Source organism: Vigna unguiculata, chromosome 7 (assembly GCF_004118075.2).
Source record: "Vigna unguiculata cultivar IT97K-499-35 chromosome 7, ASM411807v1, whole genome shotgun sequence".
In the NCBI taxonomy this organism is placed as follows: Eukaryota; Viridiplantae; Streptophyta; class Magnoliopsida; order Fabales; family Fabaceae; genus Vigna; species Vigna unguiculata.
Genome location: NC_040285.1, coordinates 13,066,577 through 13,078,281, shown reverse-complemented (window position 1 = coordinate 13,078,281; position 11,705 = coordinate 13,066,577). Strand labels below are relative to the sequence as shown.

The 11,705-nt window shown below is 33.2% G+C and overlaps 1 protein-coding gene across 1 annotated transcript; it reads left to right on the top strand.

The window, feature by feature from the left end:
- Window positions 1-2,085: 2,085 nt before the first annotated feature.
- Window positions 2,086-4,591, top strand: LOC114191701. Its single transcript, XM_028081051.1, has 2 exons — window positions 2,086-2,338; window positions 2,698-4,591. The coding sequence occupies exon 2, from the start codon at window positions 2,878-2,880 to the stop codon at window positions 4,369-4,371; it is 1,494 nt and encodes a 497-aa protein (XP_027936852.1). The 5' UTR covers window positions 2,086-2,338; window positions 2,698-2,877; the 3' UTR covers window positions 4,372-4,591.
- The last annotated feature ends 7,114 nt before the right edge of the window (window positions 4,592-11,705 follow it).

Below are 11,705 nucleotides of genomic sequence, written 5' to 3'. Positions count from 1 at the left end.
ATTTCAGTCACTCTCTTATTTACGTTTTCAATAATTTTCCAAGTTTTCTACAAGGTTCTAGACCTAAAGATCCTAAGTCAGTCCTTGTGCAAATAAGGTTCACATCATTTAACCCTTTCAACCAAATATACTTAAATTTATTTAACGTTTCAAACGTATTTCATAATTTCGTTTCAAACGTATTCCAAAATCATATTTAATTTTAATATTAATAATAATAATAATAATAATAATAATATAAAATACTATTCATAATAATAGAAGTCGTGGAATAATAGTAATAAATATTCATTAAAACTAATCGTATTAATACTAATAATAGTAATATATTATTAATTTATGTAGTGAAAAATTATTGTTGTATGATTAAAAAATAAAATAAAAAAGTTAAACTTGAATATATATATATATATATATATATATATATATATATATATTAAAAAAGTTAGAGTAATATAAAATATTTATACACGGATCGTGAAAATAAAATGTATGCATAAAGATTGCGTACCAAGTAATAATAATAAAAGTTTGAAAAAATTAATCACTATATTTTTTGTAACGTATTAATTAAAAGTAAAAAATATTATTTTATGCTAATAGATTATATTAATAATATTACTATTATTAATACTAAGATCAATACCATAAATAATATTAATACTAATAATCAATACCAATACCAATTATTATTAATACTAATATTAATACCAATTATTGTTAATACTAATCCAATAAAAAATATTAACTCTAATAATAGTAATTATTATTATTATTATTATAACAAAATAATAATAATAATAATAATATTAATAGTAATACTACTAATATCACTGTCATTAAAATAATATGTCTCCTCCATAATTATAAAAATAAATTAATATTGAAATTGCTCTCACAAATAAAGGTAATAAAATACAATAAATATTTTCAATAAATATTAATTCAAATTTTCTTGCCTAATAATTAAAGGAATACTTTAAAATAAAATATAATAGTTATTGATTCAAATAATAATAACAGAAATAATATTAATTATAATGTATTACTAATTACCAATAAATACTATATTCATAATTAAAAAAATTTAAAATAATTAATAAAATCAACTCATTGATAAAAAAATGTTTAGAAATTAATCATATAATAATTAATTATAATTGTATAAATTTAAAAAATTTAAAAATACATGAAATAAAAAACAATCAATTCATAATTAGAAAACTAAAAATAATTAATGGAATTAATTGACCAATTAATAAAAAAATTAGAAACAAATCGTGTAATTATGGATTGCAAAAATAAATGTTTTCATGTTTCAAAATAAAACAAATATTACTTTAAAATGGCTAAATTTATACATCTTTAAATGAGAAATAATCAAATACAACTTTGTCATTTGGTATACAGGGCAAGAAATACATCAATCTGCATTTTCTTTTTACAAATAATTACTTAACTTTATTTTATTAAGATTTCATATTATTTTATTTTAACACTCTTTTGAGTATGACTTCAATCTCTTCATTAGTATATTCTTTGTCTTTAAAACCTTGAATGGTAGCATGTGCATAAACAACTACCTCAAGTTCATTAGCAAAAAACAACACACAAATATAACACTGCTAAACCACCTCACTTGATGTGATTATAATGTCACCATCATTTCCCAGGCAATCAAGGTATACATTTTTCATGTATATATTTTATTATTAATTATACTCTCATCAATATAATTTATTTTTAAATTTTAATACTATTTTAAATTCAATTTATTACTTAAAATGAAAATTTACTTATAATAAAATATTAGTATTATTTATTTTAATTATATATATATATTTTTTTTTCTGAACATGGTTTTTTAAAATTTAATAAAAAAGTTATATTCTAGTAATTATGTTAAAAAAAGTACTTTTCATTATCATAATAAAAATGTGATATATCTTTGTATTAGTATTTATAATTGATAATACAAATTGTTAAAGTAAATTTTTAAATTTGATTGTAAACCTCACCAACATTTTCGATGTATATATGTTTTTATTTTTTCTTTCTATCTGTAGAATGCGAAGATAATAAACACAATGAGGTTATAAATTATGATGAAACGTATGAAACCTCTTGTTCTTTCTCTCTCCGCTCGGATTTCTCACACAACCCACCGCATTCTTCTGTCTCACAATAACAAAAATTACAAATAGGGTTTTCATTTGGGGGACAAGAAATAGGGGGAAATATTCCGGAGGAGAATGTGTAGAGAACATGGTTGTTGATGATACTTCGTCGATTATGAGGGTTCCTCTTCTTCTCGATTCTCTGATGATTATCCTATAAGGTAATCATCCTTGAAGATCCCCATCCTACTCCGTCTCTCTTTCAAAATTTGTTTTTCTTTTCTCTCTTATGGATTTGATGGTTTTGATTCAGTGTTTTTCTCCTCATTTTGGAGAGATTTTTGAGTTGCGTGGAATAGGGTTAAATTCAATTCCCCTATAGCGTTTTCCAAATCTCTTTCTCTCTTCTAGAGATTGAAGACATATCACTATGTCACTGTCTGAGTTATTATAGATAGTTAGATAGATAGCTAATTAGTCGGTTCTGTTGCTGTTCTTGTTGTCGTTCAGGTCAATTTTTTTATTAATTTATTTAGAAAATTAAATAATAATAGTTATTATTATTATTTATCTCGAATAGGTTGGATTTGTTGATTTCTTTTCTCTTGTATTCAACTCAATTGATATATCTGGGGGCTCGATGAAGGTGAGATATAGTGGGATTGATAAGATGAAGGAGTTTATAAGGTTTTGTTGAATTGTTTTTGAGATGGCTATATTTAAGAATCGGCAATAAAACTCATCAACGAGATGAGCTAGCATGGGTCTTGCTTCTTTGTCAATGGAGAATCACCACCCCTCCACGCTCTTGTCAATGGACTCAAGTGCATCATCTCATGAGGAACTGGATTTGGAGATGAATCGCCAAATTATACTCTCTTGTCCGCCGGATATCAACCTGCCCCTCTCCGCTGAGCGCAGTCCGCCTCCACAGCCGTGGAATTCTGAGCCTTGTGATATTCTTGATGTTGGTCTTGGCACCCAAGGGTATGAGACTGAGAGTTTTCTCAATCTGCCCAAAGCTGGGAGGAAGTGTGCAAAACGTGTTGATAGCATATGGGGTGCTTGGTTTTTCTTCAGTTTTTACTTTAAGCCTGCTTTAAATGACAAATCTAAGGCCAAGATTGTCAGGGACAGCAACGGTGTTTCAGGGTTCGATAAATCTGATCTGAAGCTTGATGTTTTTATGGTTCAACATGATATGGAAAACATGTACATGTGGGTTTTCAAGGAGAGGCCGGAAAATGCATTGGGTAAGATGCAGCTGAGGAGTTACATGAATGGGCATTCTCGCCAAGGGGAGTGCCCGTTTCCTTTTAGTGTTGACAAGGGTTTTGTTCGATCCCACCGGATGCAGCGAAAGCATTACCGAGGACTATCAAACCCTCAGTGTGTGCATGGCATTGAGGTTGTTTCCGCTCCCAATCTAATGACCCTGGATGAGGATGATCGAAAAAGGTGGATAGAACTCACGGGGCGAGATTTGAATTTCACAATCCCACCAGAAGCAAGTGATTTCAGTTCATGGAGAAATCTTCCCAACACAGACTTTGAGCTTGAGAGACCACCTCCCCCAATCAAGAGTGGTCCTAATGCACACTCGAAGAAACTACTTAATGGATCTGGCCTGAATTTATCAACTCATCTCTCTAACCACAGTAATGGTGATGGGTTGGACCTCTCTCCTGTTAGCAGCAAAAAGAGGAAGGACTTTTTCCCTCATGGAAATGAAGAAGAATGTTACTTGGCTGTTAATACTCCATATGATCGTCTTCTAGAAATGCATCCAAGTGAGCCACACTGGTTGAATGACTTCAGTGGGGTGATAAAGAGTGTTCATGGACCAGTTACAGCTGCAAAAACTATTTATGAGGATGAACAAGGTTACTTGATTATCATCAGTCTGCCTTTTGTAGATCTTCCAAATGTGAAAGTTTCATGGAGGAACACTTTGACTCACGGTATCATAAAGGTTTCGTGTATGAGCACTTCTCGAAAACCTTTCATCAAGAGACATGATAGAACATTCAAGCTTACAGATCCATCATCAGAGCACTGCCCACCTGGAGAATTTGTCCGAGAAATCCCTCTTTCAACCCGAATTCCTGAAGATGCCAACTTAGAAGCATACTATGATGGGCAAGGATCAGTGCTTGAGATCCTGGTGCCAAAACATCGTGTGGGACCAGAAGAGCATGAAGTCCGAGTTTGCCTTCGCCCTAATCTGGGAGGAAGTGATCTTAACTTGAGATAGGCGTTTAAAAAAAGTTAGGAATTCCAGTACGGTGCGCAGGTCATTGTTTTCTAACTGTGTACCTTACTGTTATTTTCAATACAATTGTTTGTCTTGTATGTTTGTCTCTAGCAATTTTAGCTCACTGACTGGCCCGGTTCCTTTTGTTCCGGTTTTTGATTATTAGCAGTATTGAACAGCTAGTTCTCATAATTTATAAGAAATTACCAATTCATACCTTCGGAATAAATGTCGACCTATATTTAGATTTTCAGATATTATCCCGTTGTCCTGAAGTATCTCGTATTTTGGATTGAATTATATACCAGAGTAGAGGGTAGTTTTTCCTGGCAATGTGTATTTGTTCTCGGGAAGGCGCCCTGTAATTGCAATATAGCAAGACTTGTGACGAATATGGAGAACAGATAAAACTGCTCCTATTCATCTCCATCACTTTAGCCATAGTAACGACGTTCGCTATGTTACACAAGATTAGGTGAGATTGTTACGGAAAGGCTGCAACTATTGTCCGATATACCCACACCTTTTCTAACAGAAATTTCAATTTGATGTACGTTTCCTTTCAAGACTAAGTTGGAATATTGGTACTATTAGTAGTCCTGAAGAACCTGTTACAAGTGGAATGAATTTTCTGTTTTCTGAAACTTCCAAAATTATATCTTGACTAAATAGCACGAGAAAAAAGACGCAAAGGGGAAGGACTTGGGTGTTTGTGTGGTGAGGTTTTAGACCGCAGGGAATGGAGAGGGAAGTGTTTCCTTCATGTTTATGGGTCAAGGATGTGATCTAATTGAAATTATGAGTTTCTTCCTCTCCTTTTCTTTATTTGAACTTTTACTCTCTTTTTTCTTTATTTGGTCATTAAATACTTCTCTCTTTTACTCCATGGAAGACCACTGCCCACTGATAAATTGATGGATACGCTATGGTGGTCCAGATATCAATTTCATATATTAAAAGCCTTTTTGAAAAAAGAAAATTACAAAACCCAAATCTTTTGCAGACTTGTTTCCGGTTCTGAACTTGTAGAATCACACAATCACAAAAAGAAGTTAAAGGGTGAACTAAATATTCATTAAAAAAAAAGATAAGTTCCACATCAAACCTACGAAAAGGTTACACATCATTTCCATAAAATATAGAATGTCTAATAATGGGTTGGACATATAATTTAGGATTAAATATATTTTTATCACTTAAATTTAATGAATTTTAAAATTAGTTCATTTTGAAATTTTGGATTAATTTAGTCCTTTATTTTTTGAAATACGTGAATTTAGTCATTTTAATTAAATTTAGTTAAGTTTATTTGACATTTTAAGCATGTTTCATAATAGTATTTGACTTAACATTAAAATAAAAATATTTTAAATTCAAATATAATCCTAAAATATGTATAAAATATTAAATAAATTTAACAAATTTGATTAAAATGGTTAAATCTACATTCAAAAGATTAAAAATTAAAGTGATCTAAAATGTTAAAATAGACTAATTTTAAAATTTATTGAAAGTTATAGGACAAAAACTGTAATTTAAGTGATAAGAAGTATTAGAGGCGGGGCCAATGACATGTTCGAAATACAAATTAGGTTCAAGTAACATATCGAACACATTTTTCGCACCAGTGATGTATCATGCCTGCGGTTTGAGGGCCAGTGAAGTGTAAAGCACACAAATTTAGGTAATAATGATATGTCAAGCATGAGTCTTTCAATGATAAGTACAAAAAAAAAGTTGTACAAATTAGCTATTACTACTGAATGCACCAGATTTAACGCACTCAAAGGCGTAGATAACTAAATTCCTAACCTCTAAGTTTGAATGTAGGAATTTGTTGTGACAGCAAGAAGTAACGATTTTAGATTAGATTTTGGTATATCTATCCACCCGATTCAAAATTACACTTGTTTTCAGTTTGCTGCTTTTTTATTTCTGATTAATAAACTTCATTAACATGAAAAATAATAACTCAACTATTGGATTACAAATACATTAATTTAAAGAATAACAACTGAATTGAATAACATATTACAAAATATACAATAGAGTTCGAAAGTCACTCTAACTTCAACGAATAATTATATTTTTCATTGTCTCCCAAGTAGAAATTGATTCTAGATTATGTTTGTGAATAATAATATCTTTTCAATGACTAACTATGAGCCTTATGGTCTGTACATCCTCATTTAACGTTAACAAGACTAATGAAGAAAAAGGATCTTTCTTCCTGCACCTGTTTTCTCCTGCATCCCTTTTTTCTCCTGCACCCCCGTAGAAATAGTTAGTGCACCCAGACAATTATTATGTATAATTTAGGGGATTGAGTGTTGGATGACCCCAGCACCTAGTTATAGCTTTTGATGATTAATTTTTCTCTTGTATCTCATTTTCATGTCTATAAATATGAAGAATATGAGAAGGGTCTCTTAAGCCCTCAAAATATATTTTCTTAATTTAATCTTAAGTTGGTATCCAAGCAGGTCGATCCCGCTCTAGTTTCTGTCTCGTCCGCCATCATTAATCATTGTTCTCCGCAACTGTCCAAGCTCAGTTCATCACCATCTAGAGCTACTCACTGTTTTTTTGGACTGCCCAACACTATCAAACAACTTTTCCCCATTGTCCGCCACCGTTTCCCGTCGTTTGTCGTTGTAGTTTTGTCTAGCAACCATCGGATTTGGACCGCCTCTCCGAGCGACAATCAACCTTGCCGATGCCGAAGGCAGACTCGTCGCCACACGCCGCCAAGTGTGCCATTTCAGTATGCTGCAGCCAGGTGTGTGTTGTCCACGTGTTGTCGTCCCCTCATCGGAACGTCACTGTGCCACCTCTATAGATATCGTTTTGACCCTTAAAACTTCATTTCGATGAAGTCCAGACGCCACCCTTGCGAAAATCTCCCAAGGGCATTCGCAAATCTTCACTATTTTTCACATCTACTCTTTGTTTTTTGTCCCATTGATCAGAAATAACCACTAGAAGTATTGGAAGTGCTATTTCATTCTTTGGAAGCCCCTGCATTATTTTTAAGAAACTAAATGGCCAAAATTCTCTATCTTAGTCCGTTGTCGTCGAAATATGGTTTCTTGGTCAAGGACATCACTACCACCTTGAGAAAGATGGCAACCATGTACCTACTGAAAAAGCTGAATAATGGAAACAAGCAGATTTTCAACAATGTGTTCTATTGTGGCAGTCGGTGGAACCACAACTTTTGATGTCCCTCCGAGCCTTTAAAACATGTCACTCGTTTTGGAAGAGAGCTCAAAACATTTATGCAAATGATATCCAATGCCTCTATGATTCGACAAACAAGTTGTCATCTCTAAGAATGATCAACCATGATAAAATCTTCTTCATGAATGAAGCCCAATCTACAATGGAAGAACTGTGGATGTTCTTGGAAGTCAACTCTTTAGATGAAATGAAGAAAAAGCTTGACAAGTATTATATAGTGATGATCCTTTATGCTATACATCCACACTTTAATCATATCAAAGATCAACTTTTGACCTCTCGTAAGGTCCCTTCCATGGATGCCTTGATCACATGCATGGTTCGTGTCCCAACACCTCAAACTTTGGAAGCTCTTGATCTAGTGGAACCATCTATCATGGTCACCACTCGAGGAAGAGGAGGATGTGGAACTAGAGGAGGCAGCCGTGCAGGTCGCAAGCGTCCTTTGTGCACATATTGTAAAAGCATGGGTCACACCTAGGAAAATTGTTACTCCTTACATGGTTTTCCTTCCAAAAAGCCAATGTCTCTTAGGCTAAAACTACTAAATCCAAGTGCACTAAGGACGAGTATCAAGAGTACCTACGAATCAAATCCAACAGCTTGGCATACAATCATCTCAAGCTCCAAAAACATCAACAACTTGCATCTCTCAATCCATGGAAGGTTACAATTCATCGGTAATTGATTCAGGTGCTTCTAACCACATATATGGTAATACCTCCTTGTTCTCAATCATTTCATATCAAGAAAAAAATCTCATTTTATAACCTTTGTGATAACGTTGTCGTCAAACGATCAAATTAATATTACTTATCTATAACAACTTCAGTATTGTTAAGAAAGTAGTCAACAAAATAGTAAGGGTAAAGTAACCCAAAGTCGTCTCCCAACGAACACGGAATTGATTTTTAACAAATTAGTTCTTATAAACCTATACAAGAGTTAGTCAAATAAAATTATAAAAATATGAGGGATAAGGATAAAAAGATAAAATAAGATATAAACAATAGTAAAAAAAATATATTGATTGCATTGCTTTTTCAAAATAGATTCATCATCGGTTATCTAAAGATTATTGCTCAATTAATTATTGTTGTAGATTTACAAATTAATCAATATAAAGTCTCAATTAATTTGTTGGCGTTCTCACTTTTAACCAAAGTACAATCTCAATTAAAAGTGAGAACTTTTAGATTATCCACAGTAAATTCAACCAAAGTACAGTCTCAATCAAATTTACTATGCCTAATCATGTCTATTCTTTTATCTCCTCACCAAATAAAAAGCTTAATGAATCAAAGTAAAGTCTCAATTAATTGTAGTTAGAGTAAATACCTTTAACCAAAGTAAAGTCTCAATTATTGGTAAAACCTCATTTAATCATATGAAAGTTTCTAAATAAAATCAAAGTAAAGTCTCAATTCAATTTAAAAACCCTTGAACTCATATGACCAACATGCATATAGATTTAAAATCATTACTTCTTACGTGATTCAAAGATAAAAGACATAAATGAATGAAAACCTCAACAATAATAAAAAGAACAAAGAAATTAATTCATTCTAACCTCAGAATCCATAATGAAATTACAATGGAATCAACCCAAGAAGTTTAGCACTCCATGAAACACAAAATAAAATAAAATTAGAAGAATGGATAGAGAGAAAGGAAACGAAATTAGGCCCCCCTAAGGTTCCCAAACTTCGAAGTCCCGAGCTTGTTTTCTCTACTTCTCCTTTGGTCTCTTTATATAGGATTTGGACTGGGCTTTTCGGTTGCTAAAACCTCCCATATGTCTTTTAAAATAAAGATAAAGGATAAATATTCAAAGATATTTGGAGAGATCTAAACTATTTGACAAATATAGTTTGGTTAATAATTTATGATATAATTAAATAAATTAATTATTTAGGATATCTAATAAATTATTAACAAATAATATTTGCATTAATTTTCTCAATGAGCCATTTTTAATCATGTAGTCCAAATTTGCAGAGACATCCAAAAATATCAATATTTGCAAATAAACTCCTCTCCTTTAACCAGTCTTTGATTTTTTGACCAGTTTTGACCTGTTGACTGCCTATCAGATGTTGACACGCGGTAGTGCATTTTCTTTCTCCAGAATTAGGGTTTGCTCTCACACTCTTCCCCCTCCCTTGGCAGCTGCGAGGCTGACGGTGGTTGTACGAATTCCGGCGCGATGGCAGCAAGCTCACGGTGCAGATCTGCAATCATGTTGTTATTGTGTGTGTTGGCTAACTGTTGCAGGTGCATGGACGTTGGAATCTTCTTCTTCTTCCGTGAGGTGCTTCCGCTGCCATGACTGGTTCGTTGCGGAGAAGATGGAGAGGCGTTTCGTACTCACGTTGGAGGCTCGAACAAGTTGTTGGAGTACTGTTGCGTGCAGGTTCGTTGTAGAGAAGATAGTGCAAGGTTGAGCGTTCTTCTTTTTCCACGAGGTGCTTCTTCTCCGGTAAGGTGATGTTCCGAACCTGATGTTGTTTCATCTTCGCAATGGTGGTTATGGCTTCCGCTGCTGTTCTAAGGCTCGTTCTCGCTCACAGCTGTGCGGAGAAGATGATCGTTACGGATCTGGTGCGAGGTGAAACGAGCTTCTATGGTGGCGCTGTTGAATGCGTTAATGGTGGACGCTGGTTCTGCGTTTCGTTTCCGCTACTCGGAGGGTGATGATGATTACTCCAGCGACTAGGGTTTGAGGAGAAATTAGGGTTTCTCATGGGAGAGATGAAGTAGATGATGACGTGGCAGTGTCTAATTGGTGTAGATGTGTTTGCAAGGATTAAGCCACATAGCTGTTCTAGTTGGCCAATTTTAGAAGTTGTGGATTGCCACATGGCCTGATCTGATTGAGTTGGGTTTAAGTGGTAAGAGGGGTGCAACTTAGTAGAAACTAGGGTGCAAAATAGGTTTTTTGTGAGATCCATTTGGAAATAAGGGAGTGTATAAGTGTATGGGGTGCAAAAGTGATTTTTCCAAAACTTGTTGATTTTAGCCTTATTCAAAGGTGTTTTGTAACTTCAATCAATTTATTTTTCCACCTTTAAATGAGCTTAAAACTTAACTTCAGCTACATCAACAAACGTTAAAATATCCAAAAATAATTTATGCAACTAAAAATCACTTTTTAGCACATTTTTATCGCACAAGTTCAAATAGCCTAATTATCAGAATTGTTAATTAAATCACTCCTTAAGCACACAAATTCAATTAAATACTTAGAATTAAACACTGAATGAGGGCAAAAATACACACTCATCACCTTGCAAATGGTTCTAAAACTTCCTCAAAGGGAGTTGGTTAAGTCATCATGTCTCCCTCCCTAAATCTAAAATTTGTCATTTTTGTTCTTAATTGTCCCTTCAATTTGATTTTCTTAAGCGAGTTAACCAAAACGTTAAATTGCTCAATAACCTTCAATAACAAATCTTTTATTATATAGGAGCGAGGTTCGAGGAGACAAATTGAAGAAGGATATGAAGCGGGAGGATTATACCATTTTGGATCTCATCCACGAGTGTCTTATGTTGCAGCTCTCAGTCCTACAATGTTACATGATCGACTTGGCCAACCTCATTTGTCCAAATTAAAAAAACAAAAATGTTTCATGAACTTAGTGGTCTCCAGACTTTATAATGTGAGTCATGTCAACTAGGCAAACATGTTAGATTTACCTTTCCTAAAATCTCTCAATCAAAGTGTAATTCCAGTTTTTTTTTATCATCCATTATGATATTTTGGAGACCTAATTGTGTCTTATCTTTTGGTTTTAGGTATTTTATGACTTTCATTGATGAATATTTGAGATATACTTGGGTTTATCTTATGAAAGATCGTTCTGAATTGTAAAGATGTCAAAATGAGTTTTAACTCGTGAGCCAACCAGGCTCACCAGGGGTTTGAGCCGGGTTGGGTTGAGAAAATTTCACTTAATCCACAAGTTAAACAAGTTTGAGCCGAGTTGAAAGTGGGTTAACCCACTAAACCCACCAACAATTTTCTACAATTTTTTTAAATTTTTTTTGTTATAATTATTTACTACTTCTTATTATATAGGTCCATAATTTCAT

Excerpts from the sequence above, each read along its gene's own strand:
- LOC114191701 (XM_028081051.1), top strand. The coding sequence starts at position 2,878 with ATGGGTCTTGCTTCTTTGTCAATGGAGAATCACCACCCCTCCACGCTC.